The 26199-nt window shown below is 64.4% G+C and overlaps 1 protein-coding gene across 3 annotated transcripts; it reads right to left on the reverse strand.

Moving 5' to 3' along the window:
• Nucleotides 1-751: 751 nt before the first annotated feature.
• MTCL2 (microtubule crosslinking factor 2) lies at nucleotides 752-25838 on the reverse strand. 3 transcript variants are annotated; one of them, XM_072026695.1, is made up of 15 exons: nucleotides 25008-25838; nucleotides 19192-19416; nucleotides 18105-18263; nucleotides 15918-15980; nucleotides 12865-14091; nucleotides 11481-11597; nucleotides 11191-11316; nucleotides 10651-10881; nucleotides 10427-10534; nucleotides 10095-10262; nucleotides 9128-9379; nucleotides 8902-8973; nucleotides 8443-8513; nucleotides 6758-8207; nucleotides 752-6670 (listed from the first exon to the last, which is right to left on the reverse strand). In XM_072026695.1, exons 1-15 carry the CDS (start codon nucleotides 25782-25784, stop codon nucleotides 6521-6523), a joined length of 5196 nt encoding a protein of 1731 aa, XP_071882796.1. In that variant the 5' UTR covers nucleotides 25785-25838; the 3' UTR covers nucleotides 752-6520. The 3 variants fall into 3 exon arrangements, with proteins under 3 accessions (XP_071882796.1, XP_071882797.1, XP_071882795.1); XM_072026696.1 differs by having other exon boundaries at nucleotides 8902-8967; nucleotides 11481-11600; XM_072026694.1 differs by having other exon boundaries at nucleotides 11481-11600; nucleotides 25008-25837.
• Nucleotides 25839-26199: the final 361 nt, after the last annotated feature.

A 26199-nucleotide genomic window follows, 5' to 3' on the forward strand; every position in this document is an offset into this window, starting at 1 on the left:
CCTGCTTGGCTTGGCAGCAGGCGCGCAGGCAGCGTGGGCAGGCGGCAGCGGCGTGCCCTCTGCTGCTGAGCTGCCAGCCCTGCAGGGGCCGTGGTGGCACGGGCACGGGACCCTCGGTGCCAGCACTGCAGGCTCTGCAGTGGCAGTGAGGTGGCTCTGCCACGCTGGCAACGCATGGCCCACGGTGCCAGTGATGCAGCCTCCAGGCATGAATTCATGGCAGCCACGTGGGGCTGCAGAGGAAGGCAGGGAGCACAGCGAGGCTCTGTGCGCCCTCGGGCACCCGGGTGGGGATGCTGCGGCCCCTGAAGCAGCAGCAGGGCCCTCTGTTGCCTGACATCCTCCACAGCCCTTCCCCGTGGCACTGCAGCCTCCCGGCACCCATGGCAGATTGGGGACAGGCAGCAGCGATGTCCTCTGGATCCCAAAACCAGGCTCCAGGCGTGGCTCACCACGGCTTCAGCTGTGCCCTGCCTGCATGTGGGCACCAGTGAACCCCCACCCCGTGCCACCATGCACCCGGGGTTCAGGGTCTCCGCAGGGTCAGGCCAACACTGTGAGGTGGGGACTGTGCCCTTCATCGCTCAGGACCTTACAAAGCCACGGGAGCTGTGTCTGCAGCGTGGTCGGTGTCCCCAGGGGCTGTGGCAGGCAGGGACCAAGCAGCAGAGGGAACAGGAGAGGCAGCGCCGGAGGTACGCCGCTGCTCAACACACCGGTGAGAAGATGACTTGGAGGCAGCTTTTCTTTCTTTCTTTTTTTTTTTTATAGAGATTTTTTTAATGTTTATTTTTAACAGACTTAGTTTAGATTTTTTTTGTTTTCTACAATAATTCAATGTAAAAATCCCAGTACAATATACAACAGTTTGAACGGTTGGAATAAGAAATCCAGCTTGGGGAGACACATAAGTTCAGCTAGTTTCTAACACAGGTAGCAAACTCCCTCCACCCTCCCCCAAACTCACCAGCCAGGAAGGCATTTGGATGGGAACGCTCTACAGATGTCACCCCCACCCCAGGACACTGGCTGCCCTGTCCCTGCCCATGTCGCAGGAGGACACAGCACGTGGGACGTGGCATCCCTGTGGCATGGCTGGGAGCCTCCAACGTTGCAAGGCAAGGTCTGCAGTCAAGCGAGGCCGGCTGGCCCTTGTGCGTGAGTGGTGTAGGATGCTCTGAGAGGGCCCTCCGTGAAGGTCCCTCAGGGTCCGGGGCTCCCACGGGATGGAGGAGAGGTTTGTCCTCCCTGTGGCAGCCCCTTGCCCTGGTGCAGCCGTAAGGAGGCTGGAAGGGAAAGACCATGTCCCTGCACGGCCTGGTCCGAGGGAAGGAAAAGGAGGAGATGCGAGGGGTCCTGGCTGTGGGGTCTGAGGGGTCATCTCAGGGGTACCTCCCTGGCCTGGGAGCTGGAAGTCTTTCAGGAAGCCACTTTGGCTTGGCTCATGGTGCTCAAACAACGTGGGATGGTCCTGCTTGAGTAGCTTGGAGTGGTCCTGCTCAAGCTACGTGGGGTGGGCTTGCTTGAGCAACATGGGAAGGTCCTGCCTGAGCTCCAGGGGATGGTCCTGCTCAAGCAGCCATGGGATGGTCCTGCATGAAGAGCATGGAGGGGTCCTGCTCACGCAGCCGGGGGTGGCTCTGAGCAGCATGGGGTGGTCCTGCTGGAGCAGTATGGGGTAGTCCTGCGGGAGCAGTATGGGGTGGTCCTGCTCGAGCAGTATGGAGTGGTCCTGCTCGAGCAGCATGGGGTGGTCCTGCCTGAGCACCATGGAGAAGCTGCAAGTGGCCAGGATGGTTCCTCGTGTCCTGCAGCATCCTAAGCATGGCACTCAAAGCCATGTCTTGCCCCTCTTGGAAACCCTCCACTGCTTGGAGAAATCTCCTGCAGACGGGTGTGCTTCAAGAGCACCCTGGTTCCAAAGGGTTATTGCTGATGCTGAATCAGGACACCAGTGACCCGTTCCAGCTGCCCTAGCCCCAGGGAGAGGCGTTCCCTGATGTCCAGCAGGAATCTCCCACCCTGCAGGCTGGGCCCTTACCTCTGCTACGAATACACCTCGAGCAGCAGGGATGGGGTGGGAGGCTGGTTCTCCATCCGTCAGCCCCACACCCCATCCCCAGCGGTAGGGGCCCTTCCTGCTTGCAGGGGTGGCTGTGCTGGGAGTGGCTTTCCTGGGCTGGTAAGGGATGGGATACAAGGCACGGGAAGGAGGGGGAGAAATAGGTGGTAACAGCAGGGGCCAGAGGGGCTGGAAATAACAGAGTGCTGGAAGAACAGAGGAGAGGAGGCAAGAGGTCAGGCTGGGAGTAGAGGGGAGGTCAGGATGGAGCTGGGAGGTGAAGGAGAATGAAAGGATGGCGAGGAAGGGAAGGGTGAGGTAAATGAGGATGGCTGGAGGTCAGGAAGAGGTGGAGGGGAACCCATGAGGTAGGTGGGACATGTGGAGAATGAGGGATGGGGAGATGGGGAGAGGTGGAAGAATGTACAGAAAAGACAGGGATCTGCTGGAAAGAGTCCGGTGGAGGGCCACAAAGATGGTACGGGGCCTGGAGCAGCTCCCCTGTGAGGAGAGGCTGAGACCTGGGGCTGGTCAGCCTGGAGAGAAGACCGAGAGGGGATCTCAATGTGTATAAATACCCTTAAGACTGGGAGACAAAAGGATTTGGCCAACCTCTTCTCAGTGGTCTGTGGGGACAGGACAAGGGGCGATGGCCACAAAACAGAGCCCAGGCAGCTCCGCACCAACATGCCAAAGAACTTCTTCATGGGGAGGGTGCCGGAGCGCTGGGACAGGCTGCCCAGGGAGGCTGTGGGGTCTCCTCCTCTGGAGATATTCACGGCCTGTCTGGGCACCTCCCTGAGCAGCCTGCTCTAGGGAACTGCTTTGGTGGGGGGTTGGACCCGGTGATCTCTGGAGGTCCCTTCCAACCCCTACAGTTCTGTGAACAGTGCAACTGGGAGGTGAATGACAGCCAGGGATGGTGAACTGGCTGGAGGTCAGGTGTGAGGAGAAAGGCAACGGCAAGAGCTGAAAGTGCATGGGAAGGGATGGGGAATGATGGAAGAGGGAGGTTGGCAGGAGGGACGGGGAGACTGAGGTGGAGGAAGAAGAGGTGGGAGATGGAGGATGAAGAAGGTATAGGAGATAGGGGAAAGCAGAGGAGGACAATGAGATACAGGAGATGAAAAGTGAAGGATGATGAAAAGAGAAAACAGGAGGTTGGAGGAGGATGAGGAGAACCAGGCAGGTGGGAACTGGGAGAGGAGGAAGAACAGGCAAATGGTGAGAGGTGCTGGGGAACTGGGGAGAGCAGGAGCTGGAGGATGGAGGTTGGCAAAGTGATGGACAGTAGAGGAAGATGAGAGGAGAGATGAGAGGAGATGAAGAGATGCTAGGTGGTGGAGGACAAGGAGGGAAGGAAAGATGGATGAAGAGGAGGGATGAGGAGATGGGAGATGGAGGAGGATGACAAGGAGATGGAGATGTTTAAGGGGTAGGGGAAGACAAACTGGTGAGAGATGGAGGGGGACTGGAAATGTGGGTGTGAATGAAGAGGTTTGGGAAATGTTGACAACTGGAGGGACAGGGAAATAGTGGGAGGTGAGGATGGATTGGATGGGGAAGAGGATGAGGAGACAAGAGGCAGAAGAGGATGAAGATGGGGAGAAGTGGAAGAGGTTAAAGCAGGTTGCAGTGATGGTGGGAGCTCACGGATGACGAGAAGGGATGGTGAAATGTTGAGATAAGGAGTAATATGAGAGGAAAAGACTGGAGCGAGGAGCAGGGACAGAAGGGGTGGGACACAAAGGATGATGGAGGAGCAAAACGTGACACGGGAGGCGATGGAGGAGCTCAGGGAGGGACAGCTGAAAGTAGCTGGGACCTCCAGGTGACGAGGGGCACAAGGGTGGGAAGCCAGGGCAGTGATGGGGACACGGCTGGGCAGGATGGGACAGGGGAGGTGTGGGGAGCACCAGCGGCACGAGACCACCATGGAGCCGCGAGGAGCCCACGTGGGGTGAGAGGCCACGGAGGACCCGAGGGCGATGGCAGGGAAGCCACGGCGGCGTGGCAGAGCTGGGGTCAGCACACGGGGATGGGGAGAGGAGGGGACACCGTGTGCGGGCAGCTGGCAGGGATGGGGTCTGGGGGCACCCCACAGCCAGGGGCCACCCTGCGCTCCCCTCCGCAGCCCGGGAAAGTGGCGCTGAGGGTGCAGGTGAGGGTCTGCAGGGCTTTATTCATCACACGACAAGCAGGCACGGCACAGGGGGCGGGTGGGCGCCGTCATCGGGGCAGGTCCTGCCCTTCATGCGACCTTGGGGTGGGCACGGGGACCGTGGTGAGGACAAGGGCAGAGGCTGCGGGGGCTGAGGCCAAACCTGCCGCCTCCCCAGCTCATGATTTGTTCCCAGCATCCCGGGCTCAACCAAAGCAGCTCCTGCCTCTCTGCAACGCAGCCTTGGCAAAGCCCCTGCCGTCCCCCGTCCCCATCCCCGTGGGAAACACCTGGCACCCCTATTTACAGAGTAAGACAGAACTGACCGATATTACAAATAATTAAAAGGCAGTTGTAAAAATGAGAAACCACATTCCAAAAGTAGAGAGTCTTTTAAAAACGGAACGGAAACAAAACCTAGTCCTCGATGAAAACGCTAAAAACCACCCCGGAAGGATCTATGTACAGCAGGAGAGTGCTGGCGGCAGCGCTGCGCCCGCCGGGGGCGTGGGGGTGGCCGGGGGGGGGACGCTGCCTGGCCCTGGCTGCTGGTGACACGCCGGGGTGACGAGGGCCCCGGGGGGCCGGCCGGCCACCCCCAGAGCGAAAGGCCATCGGTGCTGGGCCGGCTGGCCCTGGCTGATGCTGGTGTGTCCGGAGACACAGGCAGTGAGCGGCTGTCGCGGAGATGCTGACGGAGGCTGCGACGTGGCAGTGATGCGGCCGTGCTGCTGCGGGCAGCGAGCGGCTGGACGGGAGGGGGCAGCAGCCGCGGCAGCAGGAGTGTTTTCTGAGCCTGGCTGCAAGATGACAGCAGTGCACAGAGCCCCTGGAGCGATGTACACAGCCTCAGGACAATGCGCGCAGGCTCTGGAGCAGCGCGCAGAGCCCCCAGGGTAACGTACAGAGCCCCCAGGGGCTTGCACGGAGCCCCCAGAGCAATGCAGGAGCCTTTGGAGCTGTGTATAGAGCCCCCGGGGCACTGCACAGAGCCCCAGGAGTGATGTCCACAGCCTCAGAACAATGCTGAGGGTCCCTGGGGCCACGCACAGAGCCCCTGGAGCAGTGCACGCAGCCTCAGAACAACGCCCAGAGGCTCTGGAGCAATGCCCAGAGCCCCCCCGAGCAATGCCCAGAGCCCCAGCGGGCACAGGCACCTGCAGGCAGCTCCATCTGTGCGAATCCTGCCCAGCCCCCAGCACGCAGCTTGAAAATACGTCGAGCAGCCACCTCCAAAATCACCCTTCTCGCCCTGGGCTGTGCCCAGGGGCACCAGCGCTGCCGGGCTGCTGCCCTCCTCCCTCCCCAGATGAGGCTTTTCTCGATGGCGACCGCCCGACCGCTGTGCGGCGGAGGCTGCGAGCCGTGCTGCAGCCGCCCAGCCCACAATCTCTTAATCCAATTGGTGCATCTCCAAGTTAGCTCATTTCGGTATGTTTTGTTTTCAAAAAATGCACTTGGTTTACATTGCAGGCTGTCCGGAGTTGGGCAGAGCCAAAAGAGGAGGAAAAAAAAAAAAAAGGTGGGTGTGGGGGAAACAAGGACGGGGGGCAATATTTCAATTCAGCACTTGGAGGAGCAAATAACTACACGTGGCCCCGGGCAGGGAGGTGGGCGCTCTGCAGGGTGGAGGCTGCTGGGGGGGTCCCAACGTGCTGCTCCCAGCCAAGGCCCCTTGGGATTAGGGAGACGAGGACACGCCACGCGTGCACCCAGCTTCCCCGCCACGCCGGGGGCTGCCCGCACCCTTCCCACCAGCAGAGGAGCCCGGCAGCCCCCCAGCAGCGGGAGGGCGATGGGGACAGCCTCCACGCACCGCCCAGCCCGGGGACCCTCCCCGCCTCCCTCCAGCCTCCAGGATGCAGCCGACGGATGCGGCTGATGCAACCGCCCCGCAACCGCGGCCCTCGGGGACACGCCGGGCAGGCGGCGCTGGCCACGAGGCTGGATCCAGCCCACGGAGCCACGCTGCCTCCGTCCCTCGACTCCAAGCCCACGGCGCTTCAGCCCTGGCCGAGCAGCACCGCCACCTTGCACGGCGGCCGTCCCCTTCCCGAGGCCACCGTGGGGACCCCGCCGCTCCCCCCCCCGTGCCGGTGACACGGCCACCCCGGCGGGACGCCCCGCTGCTGCCGGCAGCCTCCGCCGCCCGGCGCCCTTCGCCATCTGCTTCTTAAGCGTCCCCGCGGGTGAGGGGACGGTTAGGAGACAGATGCGTCCCCGAGAGGGGCCCCGCGGGCGCTCTCGGGGCAGGAGAGTGGGAAGCAGGCAAGGCTGCGTGCCCCGTCCCGCCGTCCTCACTCACTCAGGGGCCCCGGCTTCTCCTCCGCCCTGGGGGGGTCCGCGGGGTGCAGCCTGCACTTGGAGGGCGAGTGGCGGGCGGCGGAGCGGGAGGGCCGGGCGAAGCAGGAGGTGAGGGACTGCGAGCTGCAGTCGCACGCCATGTCCTGCAAAGAGAGAGTGGGGGCGGTTAGAGGGTGCCGGAGCCGCCCCCGCGGGACACCCCAGTGCACGGGGGGACCCCGCCTCGTTACCTCGCTGGCTAGAGCCGAGATGAGGTCGGGGTCCCGGGGGGCCGCCTCCTTGCTCCCTTGGCCGGGGGACGACGGCTTCGGGTCCTCGCAGCTGCTTTGTTTGAGGACTTTCTTGCTCAAGATGCGGGAGGCGCTTTCGGCCGGGTGGTAGGCGGCCGGGCCGGGGTGCTCGGTTTTCTTGGCACCCTCCTCCCCGCCGCTGGCATCCTTCTTCTCCGGGGGGGCCGTGGGGCTCTGCGCCCGCCCGCAGACGTTCCTGAAGAACTCCTGCACCAGGCCGTACTTGGGGGCCTCGGGCTTGGCCCTGCTGCCGTCGGGGCAGCCCGGCTTCCAGATGGACTCGGTGCTGCCCGCGTGCTCCACCACGCTGAAGAGGCTGGACAAGCCGTCGTTGATGTTGCTGAGCACGGGGCTGTCGCGGGTGGTGGTGGAGCGGGCCCAGGCGGAGCCGTTCTGCTTGCCCTGGTGCAGGTTCCAGAGGCTCCTGTCCTTGGAGGCGTCCAGTTTGGAGGAAGACCTCCTCTGCAGCTTCGGGGAGCCGTATTTTGGGGAGCAGCAGGGCCGCTCGATCCTGGAGTGGACCTTGTCCAGGGAGGAGGAGATCTGCTTGCTGCGCACGGAGACGAGGGAGGAGCTGCGGGGGGACCAGCTCTTGCCGTGCACGCCGCCGCGCGGCAGGTCCGTCTGCAGGCCCACGCTCACCGTCTGGATGGTCTGCGTCCCCACGTGGGCCAGCCCCACCGTCTGGCTCGAGGCGCTCTTCACCTTCCTCTCCAGCGAGCTGGAGCGGATGGCCTGCCGCACGCAGTTGGTGATCTCCTTCATGTCGTCGCTCATGTTGCCGGAGATCTCCAGGTCGTGCAGCGAGGGCGGGAAGCGGGGCACCGGCGGCACCGCGCTCTCCACCGCGCCGCCGTCCAGCAGCTCCCGCTGCTGCTTGGAGAAGTTGCACAGCCACTGGCTGTACGTGCTCTCCGCGCTGGCCGACTCCTCCGGCTCCTTGGGCTTGGCCATGGTGAACAAGAAGCCGGGCTCGATCATGATCTTCCCCTCCTTGTTGTGCACCAGAGGCGCCTCCAGCCGCCGCGCCACGGGCGGGCTGTAGTAGATGCGGATCCCCGTCTTGTCAGGCGCCGTGTAGCTCCTCTGCATCTGCTTCTGGGCCGGGTCGTGCCCCGAGAAGCTGCTGGCCCGCGAGTAGTCCCAGGAGGAGATGCCCAGCTTCTCCTTGGCCAGGCCGTCAGGGGCAGGTTGCTCGATATTCACATATGTACAGTGCGGGGGAGGAAGGCCGGTGCTGTCCCGGATCCCGTTGGGCAGCAGCTGGGCAGCTGCAGACACCTTTTTGCCTCGGGAATGGTCGCCCAGCCCGGGCGCAGTCTTTCCAGGGAGGTAGGGAGAACAGTCGAGCAAGCTTTCGAACTCTGACATGGAGGAAACGGACTTGGTCCTGTGGGAGAAGAGAGCACAGGGCTCACCGATTGCCCAGCCAGCAGGACAGGGGGATGGTGTGGGGACAGCTGAAGGTTCCACCCCAATGGGACCTGCTGGGCACCCAGTCCTGCTTCTTGCCTCCGGGACAATCCTGGGCCACGACTGTGTCCAGTCGGAGCTGGAGGCAGGCCTGGCTGCGAGGGCTGCTGACCCCCTCCACGCCCCGAGGATCACACCGCTGACACACTCACCTTTTTAGGTTGGTTCCCTTGGCTTCTTCTTCAGAGATTGTCTCTTTGTCTGTGATTTTTTCGTTGAGAGCCTAGGAGGACACAGAAGCAAGCTCTGGTGGCAGAAGGCACAGGCCCCTAGCACACGGATGAGCTGGAGCAGGGGCTGCACCCTGCTCCTTTCCAGCACCTTCCTAACATCCCCAGGTCCTGCACCCCACCCCCAAGGCTAAACAGGGCTGGCTGTGACCAAAACTATCCTAAATCAACTGTCTGAAGCCCCTAGGGTTTGCCACAGCAGGACGAGCCATGCTCTCTGCTGTCTCCATCTCCCTAATCCCTGGTGGCCTCCCTGCAACCGTGGCTGGGAGGCTGCTGCTCAAGGGAATGCTATTTTGGGGCGCACACAACCTCCCCCTTTTTAGCACAGACCTGAGCCCCGTGGGAAGCCGAAGGACCATGCCACCCTCTCCTGCTCACCTCTTTCCAGTTGCCGCCGTGCTTCTCCATTTCAGAGTGCTTCAAAGCCCATGGGTTGGCTCCTTTCTGCAACTGGAGAACACGCCGGTCACCCAACGCGTGTGTGTGCCCCTCTGGGCACACAAAGCCTCTGCTGCTTGCTCGCCGGGTGTGCCCCAGGGGCGTTCAAGCACAGCGAGCAAGCAGCAGACGCTGGAGGACACACGCACGGTCAGGGACACCACACCTGGTTGAGTTTGTTCTGCAGGTCCTTCGCTTGCTGCTCCGCCTGCTGCTGCTCCTCCTTGAAGCGTGCCAGCAGCTCCACCTTCTCCTGGTTCCAGTTCTTCTCGCTGATCTGCAGCTGCTTGGTCAGGTCCATGACGGCGCTGTAGGACTCAGCCAGGAGGTGCTGGTGCTCCTCGCGCTCCCTCTTCAGGGCCACCTTCCAGTCCGGCAGCGCCCGCTCGGTGAGGCCTTTGCCCGCCTTGGCCTCCAGCTGCAGGGACACGGCGTTGGCAGCCCCGTCGTGACAGACGGACCGACGGACGGCCACCCGACGGAATGGGGGCTGGATGGCCCCACTGCCCTCCTCCCCGCCCCGTGGGGGTGGCACTGCCTGGGTCTGGCAGAGCGCTCCCTGAGAGGCTCCACTGCTGGCCCTGAAAGCATCTGGAACAGGGGTGCTGCCCCCACGGAGGCTCTGCTTGCTTTTGGGGAGGAAAAAGGGGAATTGGGGACTGTGGATGGGCACCGTGGAGAAACACCGCCCGGGAAGTGCTGGCACCGCTCTGGTGAGCAGATGCACAGCCACCGGCAGCTGCCAGCACGGCACCAGGGAGCCAAAACCCCTCACCACCATGAGAGCAGGGCACAACGGGCCGGGGGACCGAGGGGACAGGACAAGAGGGCTCTGGTGCTGCTCCAGCAGGGGACAGGGTGAGCGCGGTGCGTGGCCAGAGCACGGTGAGCCCCGGCACCACCCCGCCCGCCCCAGACAAACCCAGCAGAGGAATAAAGAGCATCCTCTGCTCACGCAGTCGGATTTTCGTGCCAGCCCCGTTGCTATAGAAACTCGCCTGCCGGAGCTGCTGCTCATTGTGATTCCTGCCGTGCCATCCTTCCTCCCAGCCCTCCCCAGCAGCAACCAGGGTTTGGCACCCGGCGCGGGCAGCCCCCCCCCAGCCCCGCGTCCCCCCTCCCGCGGCTCCCACCTGGGCGATGTGGCACTTGAGCTCGGCACGCTCCATCTCCCAGGCGGCCTTGGCCTTGGTGAACTGCTGCTGCAGCTCGCCGGCGCCGCGCCGCTCCTCCCGCAGCTCCGTGCACAGCTCCTTCAGGGTCACCTTCATGTCCGCCAGCGTCTTGATGCACTCGTTGGGCTGCCGGGGACCAGGGGGGGTGAGCGGGGGTTGCCGCCTTTGTACCCTGACCCTGCACGCCGCCACCCCCGGGGGGAGGGACGTGGGGTGCCACCAGGGTTTGGGATCACCCCGCTGCCCGATGGTGATGCCCAGTGGGGACTGATCCTGCCCACCCCGCTCACCGTGTTGGGGGTCCAGGCGTCCCCAGCGCAGGTCTTGTTGTCCGCCTGCTGCTGTGGGGCGAGCTCCTCCTCCTCCAGCAGCAGGTACAGCTCCTTCATGCTGTTCACCTGCGGGAGACAGCACAGGCAGCTTGCTGAGGGTCCCACGGATCCCGTGAGGATCCCACGGCACCCAGCTGGGGACAGGGGACATCCGAGTGTCCCCCCACCTGTGCCCACGGTACCTCCAGGAAGTCATCGCCCTCGCTGTGCACTATCTTGCCCTGGCGCCAGCGCTTGAGGAACCACTTGAGCTTCATGAAAAGCAGGAGGAAGCTCTGCCTGAACTGCTGCGACTCCTGCACCAGCAGGTTCTTCTCCTGGCTCCAGAACTTCTGCTCCAGCCGCCTCTGCAGGTTCAGGCTCTGCAGCTCGAACTCCCGCCGCAGCAGGGCTTTCTGGTGGTCCTCCTTCAGCTGTGGAGGGACGCAGTGAGCCACCAGCACCCATGCAGGCTGTCGTGCCTCCTCCCCACGGCCTCAGCCCAGCACGGGACCCCAAATTTAATGCCCCCAGCTCAGCCTACTGAGCTGCAACCCCCCTGGGAGAGCAGGGCCATCAAGGCAGAAGGTGTAAGCCCTGCACGGCTGCACGCCCACGTGCACAGAGGGGCACGCTCAGCCCCTGCGCCCTGGAGGATGGGGTGCTGTGTGGTCCGGGTGTCACCAGGGCGGTCACCAGACACATGGGGACCCTTCCTCCCGTGGCCACCACCGCCCGCTCACCTGGCAGATCTTCTGCGAGAAGTTGTCCACCTCGTCCTTGCGCAGCTGCCTCTCCTGCGAGAGCTGCTCCTGCAGCCCCCGGAGGCTCTCATTGGCCTCCGACAGCACCAGCTGCAGCTCCTTCATCTGCAAGGGCACGGGAGGGACGGTGGGTGGGTGCCCAGAGGGCAGGGGGATGTGCTCTGCACCCCCTCCCCAGCTCCGCAGCCCTCCCACTGAGCTGCTCCCTGGGCAGCCCTACCGAGGGGCCACGCACGGCTCCCCGACTGTGCTGGGAGGTGGCTCCGTACCTCGGTGGCGTAGGAGTCGTTCTCGTCAGGCCGGCAGGTTTTGTAGCTCCGGGGATGTGCGGGGTCCGTGTCCTTGGTGTGGGGGATGCGGTAAGGGTCGGCGTCCCTAAAATCAGGCTGCTGCATGCGTGGGCAAGTTAATGAGAACAAACCAAAAGAGCGGGAAGAAAAGAAAGCCAGAAAACAAAACAATGGGTCTCCGAAACAGTAAAGGACTACAAGACAACAAAAAGGATGATGAGGAGAAGGAACTTCATCACCATGGTGGGAGACAATGTGGAAACCAAAAGGAAACACAGGATGAGACACGTGGCCTGGATTGTTTGGGGAAGGGGAAAAAAAGAGAGAAAGAGGGAAAAAATGTGCAAACACCAGTTACGGTGCCATGCAGTGACTGGGGGAAACCGGGACCTGGGGCTGGTGGGACTGTGGTCCAGCAGCATGCAGAAAAATAGGACTCTGAACAAGCGAGTGTGCTCCAGAAAGGTGCCCTGTGCCCACGGTGGGACCCGTGTCCCCAACCAGGTCCCCATCCCTGGCTGTCCTGGCACGAACTGGCCTCCCCGGACAGGAGGGCACGGGCTGCTCTCCAAGGGAAGGTTCCCGTTGGAGACAAAGCTGCCTTGGGGTTTTTGCCCTGCAAACTACCCTGCCTGGGAACTGTCTCGGTGCACACCAATGGGGGCTGAAGCTCCTTCCAAGTTGGGTGCCTGCAAGCCAGGCTGCGAGGGAAATTTAGGTTGGATATTAGGAGGGGAGGTTTAGGTTGGATATTAGGAAAAAACTTCTTTGCTGAAAGGGTTGTGAGGCATTGGAATGGGCTGCCCAGGGAAGTGGTTGAGTCACCAGCCCTGGAGGTCTTTAACAGACGTTTAGATGTAGAGCTCAGTGATATGGTTTAGTGGGGACTGGTTAGTGCTAGGTCAGAGGTTGGACTGGGCGATCTTGGAGGTCTCTTCCCACCTAGATGATTCTGTGATTCTGTGAACTTGGGGTGCTCTTACAATGCCGACCGGACAGGCTTTCAAACCAGGGGCCCATCCCAGGCAGCAAAGCGCATCACAGCTGGGGACGTTTGGCTCTGTGAGGAGCCTGCCCACAGACGGAGGAGAGCACCGAGCCACCCCGCCGGGGTGGGACACGGCCGTGAGCCCCCCGGCCCCACCTCCCGCCCGGCGCACACTCTGTTGGAGCAGAGTCCTATCCTGTCCCGGGTGCCACGGCATGCAGCGAGGCGAGCGTTAGTTGGGGGATTGCTCTGGGGAGGCACGAGGAGGGGAACGTTACGGGTCAGGGTTTGTTCCGTTAAAGCAGGAGAAAAGAGCGAGAAGCGGCAAATAAAGCAACAAGTGCTGCGGGGCGGCCGCGGGAAGAAGCCCTGTACCTGGAAGTCGGAGCCGTGCTCCTTCTGCAGCCCCTCCTTGGTGGCCTCGTGGCTGCCGGAGAAGGGGAAGGAGTCCGCGTGCTCCTTGAGGCCGCCGGCGAGGTGGTCCACCTTCCTCATGAAGCAGCCCAGGTCCTGCTGCAGCACCCCCAGCCTCATGAGGAGCACGTTCATCAGCTTGGCGTCGCTGGGGCCCTCGCTGCTGTTATCCACCGCCTCGGCCAGCAGCCCCCCCACGCACTCGTTGTCCAGGCACAGCTTCAAGCCGGAGGTGAAGCCGTTGGCATCTGAGATCAAGACGTCGATGGCTTTGCTGACGAGCGCCGCTTGGTCCCGGATGCCCAGCAGGGTCTCCAAGTCCTTGGCCTTGAGGAGCTTGGCGGCGGGACCCCCGTCCAGCGCCTTCCCCCCGCCGGGCCTGTCCTGCTGCTCAGCCTCGCCGCCGTGCCCGTCCCTCCAGCCGGTGGTGGGGACGCACTGTGCCGAGTCCCCGGCCTCGGCGTCGGTCTCCAGCATGGGCCGGGTGGTCTGGCAGGAGGCCAGGTCGCAGCGCTGGAGGTTGGAGAGGAGGACACGGTTCTCGTACTGCAGCTTCTTCACCTTGCCGCTCAGCTCGCTGATCTGCACCTTGGCCGTGGCCAGCTCCTCCTGCGAGGGCTCGCTGACCACCGAGCAGCTGTCCTCCGACAGCGTCACGTCCAGCTCGTGGTCCGACTTGTACTTGTTGAGCTCGTTCATCAGGAGCTTGTTCTGGTCCTCCAGCTCCAGCAGCGAGCGTCGCAGCAGGTCGGCCTCCTCCTCCACGAACTGCAGGTGCCGGCGCAGCTCCACCACCGTGTCCCCCGCGTCCCCGCAGCCCGAGGGGCACGCCAGGAACCGCAGGTCCTGCCCCGGCAGCTCCCTGTCCCCCTGGCCCTTCATGTCGTCCATCTCGGCCCGCAGGCCGCGGTTCTCCACCTCCAGCTCCACTATCCTGCGGCTGAGGATGTTGGCTTCCTCCTCCACCAGCTTCAGGTGGACCTTGAGCTCGGCCTCGCGCGAGTGGGGCGAGTCGGCCAGCTCCTCCACGGACAGGGAGCTGTCGAGGTCCCCGTAGAGGGACCTGTACTTCAGCAGCTCCTCCTTCATGCCGTCGTTCTCCTTGGCCAGCTTGGTCAGCTTCTTGCACATCAGGGCTGACTCCTCCTTGGCGAAATGCAGCTGGCACTTCAGGTCCGCGCTGTCCTCCTGGGGACCGAGTGGGGACGGGCGTTAGGAAGGGCCTGGGGGACCTGAGGGACACGGGGCACCGACACCGAGGTGGGACGTGGGGACCCGGCCCAGCCCCGCCACCACGTGTGACGGGGAGGGAAAGCTGCCGGGTGCTGGGGGAAGTGGCTGGAACGAGGCCTTCTTCTGGTCGGGTTTTGTTTTTCATGAGGGCTGGAAACCTCCCCAGGTCCCACCCCTCGCCCAGCCCCTTTCCTCCCAGCCTGTCCCTGTCCTGTCCCTGTCCTTGTCCTCGCTGCCCCCCTCGCCACACATGGGGGTGGCAGCCCCAGCCCTGCCCGAGCCCTTTTGCTTCCTGGAGCCCTCTGTGGGGTTTTGCTCAGGCCGGTTTTCAATCCATCAACAGCCAGCCCCGCTGTTTGCCCTCGGAGACCGTTTCTCAGCTACGGAGCAGTTTCTGGACAGAGGACCAGGATTTCCTGACGCCCAGCTCGTGGCTTCCTGTGCTGTGGGGTCACTGCAGCCCGCTGACCGCCTGCAGGGGACCCGCTGGTGGCACCCAGCGCCTGCTCGCCCCGTCCCCAGCACCCCAGTGCCCCTCCAGCACGGGCAGCGGTGCCCTCAGGACTCCAGGAGCCACCGAACGCTGCGGTGCCTCCAGCCCCGAGGGGCTGCCATGGGCTCGGGGTGCTGCCTTATTCCCCAGCATGGCCACGGGGACAGCGCCACAGGGCCGCAGCCCCAGCTGGGCAGACGTGACCTCAGTTCCTGTTTTTTCCAGGAAAAAAAAATAAATAAAAGCGCCCAGGCGGGCGCTTCCCCCTCCCCCTGGCATGGCTGGGGGGACAACCACGCTCCAGGCGGCACGGGGAGCACCTCGAGAGCTCCCGGGGTGGGGGACAGAGGGGACGGAGCTTGGTTTTGAGCCTGCCCCCACCCCAGCTCTGTGGTCTGTGAGAGCCCCGCAGGGCCGGGCAGGAAAGGGGCCCAGGAAGGCACCGCTGAGTCACGGGCGGCTGCACTGGGGCGGGAGGGAGGGAGGAGGATGGGGACCCGCTGCCAGGGCACCGGCACCCCGGGGAGCCCAGGGCTGGATTCAGCCTTGTACCCGCTCCTTCCCTGCCCCACGGCCCCACAGTGGGGCCCTCAGCTCCGTGCAGATGGCAGTGAGGGGGTCAGCGGGGTGTGTGCCCGCCAACTGCAGGGACACGGGGACGTGGGGCCAGCCAGGGAGCCCGGGGTCCCCGGGACAAGACCCTCCCAGCAGGAAAACCTTCACGGGGCTCCCCGCCAGGCTTTGGGGTGCAGGTCTGCTGCCCAGACCAGATCCCATGGGGCTGCCTTCGGGAGGGGACTCGGGGGGTGTCTGAGCCCTCGGCTCCTCCCAGCAGCAGCCAGCCCTGCCCCTCCCTGCTGACAGCGTTAGGACTCAGGGCAGCTCAGCACAACAGCGAGTGACAGATGAAATCCTCCTGCTGCTGGCACGTCCCCCTCCCCGTGCTGGCCCAGCAGCCTGTCACGGGGCAGGGACAGGGGCAGCGGCCTCCAGCTGCTCCCGACGGGGTCCCCGGGCCCCCCAGGACCACCCTACAGCCCGGCCGCTGGCACAGGCAGCCCCGGCACGAGGAAAAGGTTCAAGCCACTGCCTGCTCTGAGGCCCCATTGATAAAGGAGACAAGGGATCCTTGAGGACAAGGAGGATGGCCCAGCACATCAATCCCTGCCTTGTGCAGAAGGCAAAGAAGCCCTGCAAGGAGGGGACGTCGCCACCCTGCCCGGGACTCCCCCCTGTGCCAGGCTCAGCGGCCGGCACCGCTACCTGGGGTGGGCACCGCAGCCCCTACCTGCACTGATGGCTTCTTCTCGGCCTTCCCGAGGGAGCGAGAGCCCCTTTTCTTCAGGGAATTCTGCAGAGAGAAGAGAGGGACGTTACCCACGGCCGCAGCATGGCACACACACAGAGCCACCCGGCCACCCCCGGGGCTGGGGACACCGCAGGCAGGGCAGTGCCCATGGCTCCACGGCTCGTGACAGCCAGAAAAATGCCAGGGCCTTGTGGGATGAGCCCTTCGCCATGGGGGAGCCGGCCTGCCAGGCGTCCTGTCATGGGGCTTGGCCAGAAATACCCCTGCGGGCACGAGAGCAGAGAGGGAGCAGGAAGCGAGTGGCGGAGAGGCTGAGTCATGGCAGGGCTCACGGGGAATCCCAGGCCGAGATGGCTCCGGGACATCCCGGCTTGGGAGCAGCCGATGCTCCCCACCACCTCCCCACCACCTCCCCACCACCTCATCCCTGCCGGCAGGCAGCAGGGGGACACGTCCCTGGTGCCTTTCTCCCCGACCAGCTGCAGCTGCAAACAGAGACCTGGGATCAGCCACCGGCTGTCAGGCTGCTGGGGACAGCCTGCGAGAGCGTGACAGCGGGATTTTCGTCCCTAAATCCCCCAGCAATCGTCCTCCTGTCCCTCGGACTGCCCCAGCACAAGAAGCACCCGGCGGCAGGCAGCACCAGCATCCCGGGGGCACAAGGGATAACCCCCAGGCTAGCGAGGACAGCTGAGACACGGGGAGCCCAGGCAGAGCCATAAGGGTCTAAAAACACCCATATCAGTGTGAACCTGTCCCTGGCCACGCACCCCATCCCGCTCTGCTGGGGTGGGCGACGCAGCGGGGCCGAAGCCCCCCCAGGCACGGGGGGCCGGGGGCTGCCCCGGGCGCGCTTCCAAGCTGGCGCTGAGGCCCCAGCAGCCAAAGAAAGCAGCTGTGAAATGTAAGCGGCTGCCTGTGCCAAGGTGCCGGGCTCCAGCTTTCCTATTAAGGCCAAGACCAGCGCTGGAGCTGCTGCACCCCCCCGGGGGCTCCCTGTGCCACGTCGGCATCCCTCGGCCCGGCCCTCGCCCCGCGTCCCGCGCTGGAGGTGCTGCGGCCCCTGAGGCTGGGATCAAGCCCTGGAGAGGGGTGAAGGCACCTTGGGGGACACACTGCACGTCCAACCACGGAAAAAAACCTCATGGAAGGGAGAAAGAACGGGCCCGAGGGGCAAGCCCAGCCCTGCCCAGCCTCCTCCTGTCTGCCTGGCTGCTAACAAGCTGCCGAGCCGCTGCTCTGCGCCCTCCGGCAGAAGGGAGGAGGCGGCTGAGGGCTGTTAACTCTAATTAACGCTCCGGAATAAGTGAGTAACCCCAACGCCTGGGGACGTGCCCTTTCCGAGAGTGGAAGCAAGCCCCTGTGCTCAGTGCAGAGCCCAGCAGGAGCTGCAGAAGCACCCAGCACGCCCGGCTTTGTCCCCACAGGGCTCGCCAGCAGTGACAGCCGGATTTGTCCCCAGCGATGTCCTAGCACAGACCCTTCGGGCTCACGTGGCTGCAGAGGGGACATCTCCTGCCCCACGCATGCAGCCCTCTGTCCCTGTCCCCACTCCTGGTGGCCTCGAGCAGGCAGCAGGGCTGGGCGATGCCGCCGTGTCCCCCCGGCACACTGCCCTGCGCTCAGCCAGCGCCGCCTCCCCAGGCTCCCCGGGGACCCGAGGCATTCGGGGCAGTAGGGAAGTGGGTTACGAGCGCTGTGATGGATCACGAAGCCGCGCTGGCACCGGGATGCCTTTCCTGTCCCCGAGGATGGAGCGGATGGGATGTCCCCTTGCTGCACGGGGACCAGCAGCGCTCCTGGCTGGGAGCTCGTCCCAGACCGACGGCACGGAGCACCCCAGTCTCGTGCAGATACGCATGTGGCTTCCCAGGACACCCGCAGGGGACCACGTGTGTGCCAGCCGAGCCCAGTTGTGCCCTAAGGGATGAGCCCAAGCTGCATGAAGCCGTGGTGCATGAGCACATCCCTCCCACGGGCGGTCAGGACAGCCCTGCTGCCTGCACATCACGGCAGCGCTGCTCGGGTTTCACGAGCATCTGCAGCACGGTTTGGGTTTCAGCGATGTGAGCAGGGCCAAGGGGCTGCCGCGGCACAGGGCCAGGACACCTGCTAGGGGCTGAGCCCTGGGGCCACCCGCTGGTCCCCCCTCCGTGTCCCTCTCACCTCTCGGAGCTTGTCCATCTCGTTCTGCACCACCTGCTTGGCCAGCTCCGTCTCGATCAGCCGCTGGCGCAGGTCCTCGTTCTCCTCCTCCAGCCTGATCCTTTTCTTCTCCACCACCTCCAGCTCGTTGTGGAGCCGCACGGAGACGTCCTTGGCCACCTGGGGACACAACGGGGCAGTCGTTGGGCCGGGCACAGCAGCACACTGCAGCCACAACACGAAGACAGGACCTCGTGGGCACCTCCCATCCCCAAACAGCACCCACGGAGCTCACCAGGGTGCTGCCAAGACCCTTGGAGCAGACACCACACTGGGTGACACCCCGTCCCCAGACCACCATTCCCCCTGCCCCTATTTCCAGTGGCCAAACCCTGCTTTCCTCCATCGTATTGTGGTGCTGCGGGATGCTCGTTGCCTTTTTGTGCTTTTTTTCCACGCCACCACACTGGAAAAGCGGCGCCAAAGCCGGGGGCTCACCCCGGCACAGCAGCTGCACGGCTGGGAGGGGGGGCGAGCGGAGCAGCCCCGCGGAGAGGGAAAGGCGAGCTGCTGCATCGGGTTACGGAAAAACCTCACAAGAGCCCCCAGAGCCCAGCGTGCCCCGGCTCCAGCCTCTGCGGGAGGCATTGCTGGGGGTCAGCACTGCACGAGCATCCCTGCACAGCCCCCGGTGCTTGGTCTCAGGCTCCTCTGTCACCTCTCAAAAAACCGAGCTGCTCCTCGAGCCACCCCCCGGCGCCAGGACGTCCCTGGCTGCCACCACACCCCCCGGCAGCGGCTGTTCAGGACGGAGCACTCAGCAAACACTCCCTGGCACCGGGCTGGCGGCTGGGGAGGGCGAGGCAATGCCACCCCACAGCAGTCACCTTGTCCCCACACCAGCCCAGGCCTCCGCAAGCTTTCCACGATGGCCAAGAGGAGAAGCAGCTCCCAGGACCCCAAATTTTGCGGGAGCTGCACCCCGAGACCTTGCACATCTCACCCCAAACCACTTCGGGACCAATCCCACCTCGCTCCACCCCTTCCCCTGGGCATCCCCCAACACCTGGGGCTGGGGACACGGGGAACGTCGCCCCCCGAGCATCACCTTGACGTCCTGCTCCAGGCTGTGGATGAGCTCGCCGTCCACCTGGCCGGTCTGTGCCACGCGCAGGCTGCGCCGCTCGGCTTTGCGCAGCCGGTACTGCAGGATGCGGCACGTCTTGCTGGCCTGGTCCAGCTGCTGCCGCAGCTCCTGCAGCTGGTAGACGTCCTCCTCCATGTAGACGTCCCTCATCTCCAGCATCTCAGCGCGCAGCTCCTCGATCTCATCCTGCAGGGAGATGCACGTGGCACACGTCAGCCCCCCGCAGCCCGTTTCGCGCTGCCCGGGATGGCACCGCTGGGGATAGGATGGGATGTGCCAGTGCTCAGCCTGCAGGTGGGGGCTACCACCTCGGTCTCCTCCTTTTCCCCCAGGACACCTCCTCGCTGTGCTCCCCATCCCTCCCCAGCCTTCTTTGCAAATGTTCAACCCCCTGGGTCAAGCCCCCACTGTCCCTGCAAACGGAGCAGTGCTGCTTACACCAAGGCTTGGGAAGACCCCAGACCTACAGCTGGCTCCCTCCTCCACCAGGAAGACCCATGGACACCATCACCCTGCTCTGCACATGGTGGGGACACCCACGGAGCCAGGGGACAGCACTGGACCACCTGCAGCCTGTGCACATCAGCCCAGGAGTTACCGGCGCCGTGCACAGCCCACCTGTGGCACCGAGGAAGCAACCAGAAGCACCCGAGGTGGCTGTGAAATCCCATCCGAGCCCCACGCAGCCCTGCAGAGCCACACAGCAGGGAAAGGGGGTGGATTTTACAGGGCTTTGGGGGCTGTGGTGGTGCCGTGAAAGCCCCAGCAAGCCAAGGAGCACGTGCACGGCTCCCGGCATCTCCTGCTTAAATAAACTCAAATAAAGAGGAAGATGGGGGAGGAGAGGATTCACTGCAGGAGCAGCCCAGGCAGCAGCCGCAGCGAGAAAAATGTAGGTCGTCTTGGAAAAGATGTGTCAGAAGGAAGGAGGAGACGGCAGGCGCGGAGAGGAGAGGAGAGGCAACGCGGGGACAGGAGCAAGAGGCTGCCAGCACCGGGGACCTGTGGCTTCCCCTCGTTTTGCCCCCGGGCAGCAATCGCTGAGCTGGGTCCTCCTCCACCTCCTGCCCAGCCTCGTTAGCTCTCACCCTGACGGACCCCTCAACCTGGTGAAAAACCCCAACCTCCACCCAAATTTTCCCCATAAACGCTCCAGCCACTGCAGCGGGTATTATCTGCCTTGGCAAGACCCTGTATGATCCTGAAAGGGCCCGAGCATCCTTCTCCCTGCCCCCATTTCAACGCGAGATGACAAACGGGGGACGTCACCGAGACAATCCCCGATTATCCCCAAGCCAGCCAGCGCCACGGCGGCCGCGTGGCTTTGTGCTGGGGCTCCGGGGCGGGCAGGAACCGGGGGTGACCCCGAGAGGGAGCAGGGTGGGAGCGAGATGCTCCAGGAAGAGCCGGGATGGCCCCACTGAGGGGCATCAGTACTGGCACGTGGTGGGCACTTCCCTTGGGCTGGTTCAACCATAAAACCCCGCAGGGACGAGACATGGGATGTGCACGAGGGCTGCGAGGGCTGTGGTGCCCCCCGGGGTGACATCCCCGATGGAAACCCACCACGACCTGGGGAGCCCAGCAGAAGCCCAGACAGCCTGAAGAGCTTTTGGGGTGGGGTTGGGAAGATCTTGGGAGTTTTCATGGAAAAAAATGTGTTACATATCACAGGTGAGCAGGCAGCTTGCAGCAGGGCAGGGGAAAACAACAGCTTGTGAGCAGGGACTGCTGGAGGGCAGATCCTGCACGGCAAACGCGAGCACTGGAAAACCAAACACCCTGAAGTGCCTGTGAGAAAAGAAGGGGGCATGAAATCAGACGGGGGACTGGTGGCTCAGGAAAGCTTCCACCACCGAAGGAATTCAAACACCTGAACACGGCTGCAGGGGCAGCCAGGGTGCTGCACAGGACGCTTCCCCCGCGAGGCCGGCTGCGCTGCTAAGCCCTGGTAACTGGATTAGGGTGGGAGAGCAGAGAAACGCCACCAGGCTGGGGGAGAGCTTAGGACGACCGAGCTGATGCCCTCGCAGGCAGAGCAGCCCCGTGGCACCACCAGACAGGCTGGAGGAAGCTCCTGGGAATGGCATCTTTGCAAAATCCAACCAAAAAACCCAGATGGAGGCAAGGACAGAGCCAGCAGGAGGGAGAAACCCTTCAGAAACAGCCCAAAATCGGGGCTGCCATTGGAAGCGTGGAGCACCGTAAAGCAACGCTGAACAAAGCATGCCACGGAGACGAGGAGGGCAAGGAGAAGCAGGGGGAATTCCCTCTGCCATTCCCCCGGTAACACAAGGCACCACTTTCACCCAAAGCCCCTGCGACCCTCGGAGCAAGCGGGTCTTTTGGTGATGTCCCCGCAGGGTGGCACAGCCGGAGCAGCTCGCAGCTCCCCGGCAGGATCCCACCCGGTATTTAGAAGCAGAAAGCAGCAGGAGATGCAAAACAGAGCCACGCAAACAGCGGCACCGCTGCCAGCGCCGGCACCGCCAGCTTTGGGGCGCAGCCAAGCAGCAACCGCCGGCACCCAGGGAGCAGCGCCACGTGAACCCCAAAAAGCACCATGTGCACCCCAAAACCTCGGTGTGGGATGCAAAGGAGGAGAGGGGAAGGACTCGAGCCGTGGGGTTGTTTTGCATCGGGGCCTTTGTGCCCGGCGCCTGCCGTGCCCGTGCCGAGCCGGGGTCACCGCCCAGCAGCAGCAGGCACCGCTCCCTCCCAGATTACAGGGCACGAGCAGCAGCTTCCAATTAACTCCGAGCCCCCGCCAGACAGAAGAGGGAATTATGCTGTAACTTGTTAAGGGGAAAAAAATAAAAATCAATATAAAATCAGATTGGATTTCTAAGGGAAATTATTCAGGATGCCCTGCCAGCGAGGGGGACCCAGCACAGCGCTCGCCCCCAGTGGGGTGTGGGGTCAGCGAGGGACGCCCCACGGGACAGCCCCGGGGGTTCCTTTCGGTGCAGAGCAGCAGCTCTGAGAGCAAACATCAGCCTCCCTGCCCTCGCCTTGCACCCTTCAGCGAGGGAAAAAAAAAAACACAGTTCCCAGCTTTCCACCTGCCCCTGGAAATTCAGAGGCAAACAGCCAGGGGCTCGCTGCCGGCTGGGCAGGACGCTGCCAAGCCCCTCGCAGGGCGGCTGCTGGGGGGGCTCCCACCATCAGCACCTCGAGCTGCATCCCACAGCACCCACGGCAGGGCCTCAGGAGGCCGGCTAGGACAATCCCAACCCAAATCCCCAACCCGAAAAGCAACGTGTGGGCCCCAAGGGCAGCGGCTGGCAGCGGCAGCCCTGTGGCTCGTTTCGGCACTGCTGGTGTTTTTCTGAAAGCCTTTGTCAATTTTTTTTTTTTTTTTTTCCCCTCCAAGCCTCGAGAAATCACTGCTGTGAGGGGAAGCGGCTGAGGCGTGCTTAAATATGTACATTTGATTATCACGGCCAGGGAAGGAGGCGACACGAGCCGGTGCCTCGCCCTGTCGAGGTTCAGCAGCCCACCGTGGCGTGGTGGCACCCGCACGGCCCCCGGGGACACCGGGGTGCAGCCGAACGTCCTCCTGCCCCAAACCCTCACCTCTTTAAGCACGAATTTCACCTGGCTCCAACAAATTAAAACATCACCCACAGCTATTCTGATGAGTCCCAGGACGTGTCACCGCCGACAAGTCGGGTTCATCGGTATCCGAGGGGAGGGGAGCTGCTGCCTCTGTAGGGTCCCTGCTTGCTGCTCGACAGGGACAGGTCCCACTGTCATTTGGTTTAGGGTTGGCTTTTTTTGCTCTAAAGCCCCAAACCCACGGATTCACAGCCAAGCCAGCAGCTCCCCGGACCCTGCTGCAGCCCAGCCCCATTTTCTGCTCCTTGCCGGAGAAGCCGGGCACAAACTGCCCAGCGACCTCCGCTTCGGTTTTTGGAGCCCCACGGGTGCACGTGGCTGGGGTTTCTGCCCAGCTGGAGCCAGCGTGTTGTGCCTTCAGGCTGGGAGAGGGGAGCAAAACCCCCGAATTGCTGCTTCCCTACCCCGTGGGGCAGCGGGGAACCGTGGGGGACAGCTGGTGGGACCTGCACGGACATCCTGACCGCAGCTGGGGGGGACATCAAAGTCCCTGAGATGGCCCCAGGCGCCGTGCCCTGCCTGCCAGGGACTGAGGCTGTTGCTGCTCGTGGCTCACAAAATACCCCGAGCCCTCCAGGCCCGCAGCTCGTCGTGAAGATCACGTGAAGATGGAGTAAGCAAGCGTGCGCTCGGCCGGAGCAGCAGCGTTTTCACACGCATTCTTGGAAACCGGAGGGGCCTCATCTGTATTTTTCCAGCTCTCAGTAAATCAAAGCCCTTAAGCTCTTGCTGCTAATTCTGGCAGGAGTTTGGACACCAGCTGCGAGCTGGGGCTTTGCTAATGGACAAAGGGCCTGGCTGAGCATCTCCGGCGCGGCACCCAGCGCCCAGCCTTCACCTCGCAGCACTAATCCCAGCGCATTCACAAACTCTGGCACCTGTGCTCGGGAGCTGGCCCGTTTTCCAACCTGCCACATCGAAGCAGAAGCCACCGAGCCTGCCATCGCCTCCTGTCCCCCTCCCGAGGTGTTAGTGCAGCCCGGGTGATGGCACAAACATCTCACCCAGAGCTGCACCCTGAGGAGAAGCAGAGGATACAAAGCACCCGCAGCCCGTCCACTGTTTGTGCCTCTCTGTGTCCCCAGGCCCTCGTCCCCAAGCCCGTCCTGGCTCCACCACGTGCCCGCGAGCCAGCCAGGCTGGAAAAAGGCCCCAGGGAGCTGGGGGCCCCGTGGAGAGCAAGCACAGGGACCGGTGGAGGGAAATGAGCTGGAAAATCTTCTCCTCGGGGCCTGGCAGCGTCAGCAGGCAGAAAGGACAGCAGCAGCATCCCACCCTGCGCCGTGCCGAGCCGTGCCACAAGCTGGGCCGTGCCGAGCTTGGGTTTCTCCACGCTGAGCTGAGCTGAGCCGAGCCAAACCAGCCCATCCCCAGCTGCACCAGGCTGAGCTGAGCTGGGCTCAGCCACGCCGTGCCAGGCCATGCCTGGTGATGCCATGCCAGGCCCAGAAGAGCCAAGCCCTGCCCCTGGGCATGACACCAGAGCGAGCCCTGCCAGGCCGTGCTCAGCGATGCCCTGCCAGGCTGGGCCAGGCCACGCTGGGCTGAGCTGAGCCGTGCCCACCTGTGCCATGCCCAGGGACGTGACCCATGCTGTGCCCAGGGATGCGAGCTGTGCCCAAGGATGGCCAGAGATGCTGAGCTGCACTACACCCAAGGATGCTGTGCCATGCCCAGGGATGTCACATCACGCCAAAGCATGCCATGACCAGCGATGCTGCACCACAACCAAGGGTGTCCTGGGATGAGATGCCATGCCCAAGGATGCCATGGGATGCCCGAGGATGTCAAGAGATGCTGTGCCATGCACAAGGATACCCAGGGGTGCTGTAACACGCTCAGGGGTACCCAAGGATGCCCAAGGACCATGTGCTGTGCCCAGGGATGCCCTGGGATGCCAGGGGACACTGTGCCATGCCTGGGGATGCCCTGGGACGATGTGCCATGCCCAGGGACACTCTGTTATGCCCAGACACACCCAAGGAAGCCCAGGGATGCCCAAGGATGCCATGCCATGCACAAGGATGCCCAGGGATGCTGTGCCATGCCCAGGGAGGCTCCGTTCTGCCCAGGCACACCCAAGGATGCCCAGGGAAGCCCAGGGCTGCCGTGCCATGCCCGGGGACCCCCTGTCGCGCCCGGGGGGGGGCCGTGCCCACCTTGAGATAGTCGTTCTCAGAGCGCAGGTCCTCCAGCTCGCGGAGCAGCCCGTCGGGGCCGGCGTCCAGCAGCTCCTCGGTGAGGTCGGAGAAGGCGAGCGAGGCGCTGAGGCGCAGCCGGCTGCTGGCCATGGAGCCGGCCGAGGGCTCGTCGGGCAGAGGCGAGGCTTCTCCGGCCGAGGGCGGCGGGGGGCAGCCCCCGGGGCTCTCCCCGTCGCTGCCGCTCAGCTCCAGCGACGGCAGCTTCGCCTCCTCCGAGGCGCTGCCCTCCGACGCCTCGGAGCCGCTGTCGCTCAGCCCGCAGCCGGGCCCCGCTCCCGGCGCCGACCCCGACCCCGTTCCCGGCGTTGCGGCGGCGCCCCCCGCCCGCAGCCCCCCGGCCGCCGGCCCCGCCCCGCGGCACCTCCCCTTGGCCCGGGGCGCCCCGCGGACCGACGGCCCCCCCCGGCCGCCCCCTCCCCGGCCCGGGGCCGCCGCCGCCGCCGTCGCTCGCGATCGCTTCTCGGCCCTCGCCTCCTTCCCTGCGCCGCCGCCGCCGCCTCCCGCTCGCCGCGGGGCCGCCGGGGGGTGCGCGGAGCCCCCCCGCCGGCTGCGGGGCAGCGCCCAGCCCGGCAGCTCCTTGGGCCGGGCGGGGGACGGCGCCCGCTGCAGCTTCTTCTTCTCCGGGAGCGGCGGAGGAAGAGGAGGAGGAGGAGGGAGAGGAGGAGGAGGGGGGGGAGGAAGGGGAGGCGGTGGGGGCAGCCCCCGGGGGTCCGGCTGCGGCCCCGCGGCCTCCATCTCCGTGCCCGTGGCCCCGCGGCGCGGCGCTGGGCTCGGCCCCGGCTGCGGCTGCGGCCCCGGCTCCGCCCGCCCCCGCCGCCGGGCGGGGACGCGCACGGGCGGCGAACAAAAGGCGGCGGAGAGGGGGGGGGTGAGGGGACGGGGGGGCCGCGCTGGAGGCAACAGCGACCCCTCCGCCCGCCCCCGGCAGCCGCGGGGTAAGGGGGGGGGGCGGCCCCGGGGTAAGGGGGCTTTGGGGTGGCCCCAACACCCCCCGAGCATCCCTATGGGTGCGGGGCTTTGGGGTGGCCCCAACACCCCCTGAGCATCCCTATGTGTGGGGGTCTTTGGGGTGTCCCCCCCTTGCACACACCCTCCCAAGCATCCCTATGGGTGCAGGTCTCTGGGGTGCCCCCCCAACACCCGCGAGCAT

This window comes from Anas platyrhynchos, chromosome 21, assembly GCF_047663525.1.
Source record: "Anas platyrhynchos isolate ZD024472 breed Pekin duck chromosome 21, IASCAAS_PekinDuck_T2T, whole genome shotgun sequence".
Lineage (NCBI taxonomy): Eukaryota > Metazoa > Chordata > Aves > Anseriformes > Anatidae > Anas > Anas platyrhynchos.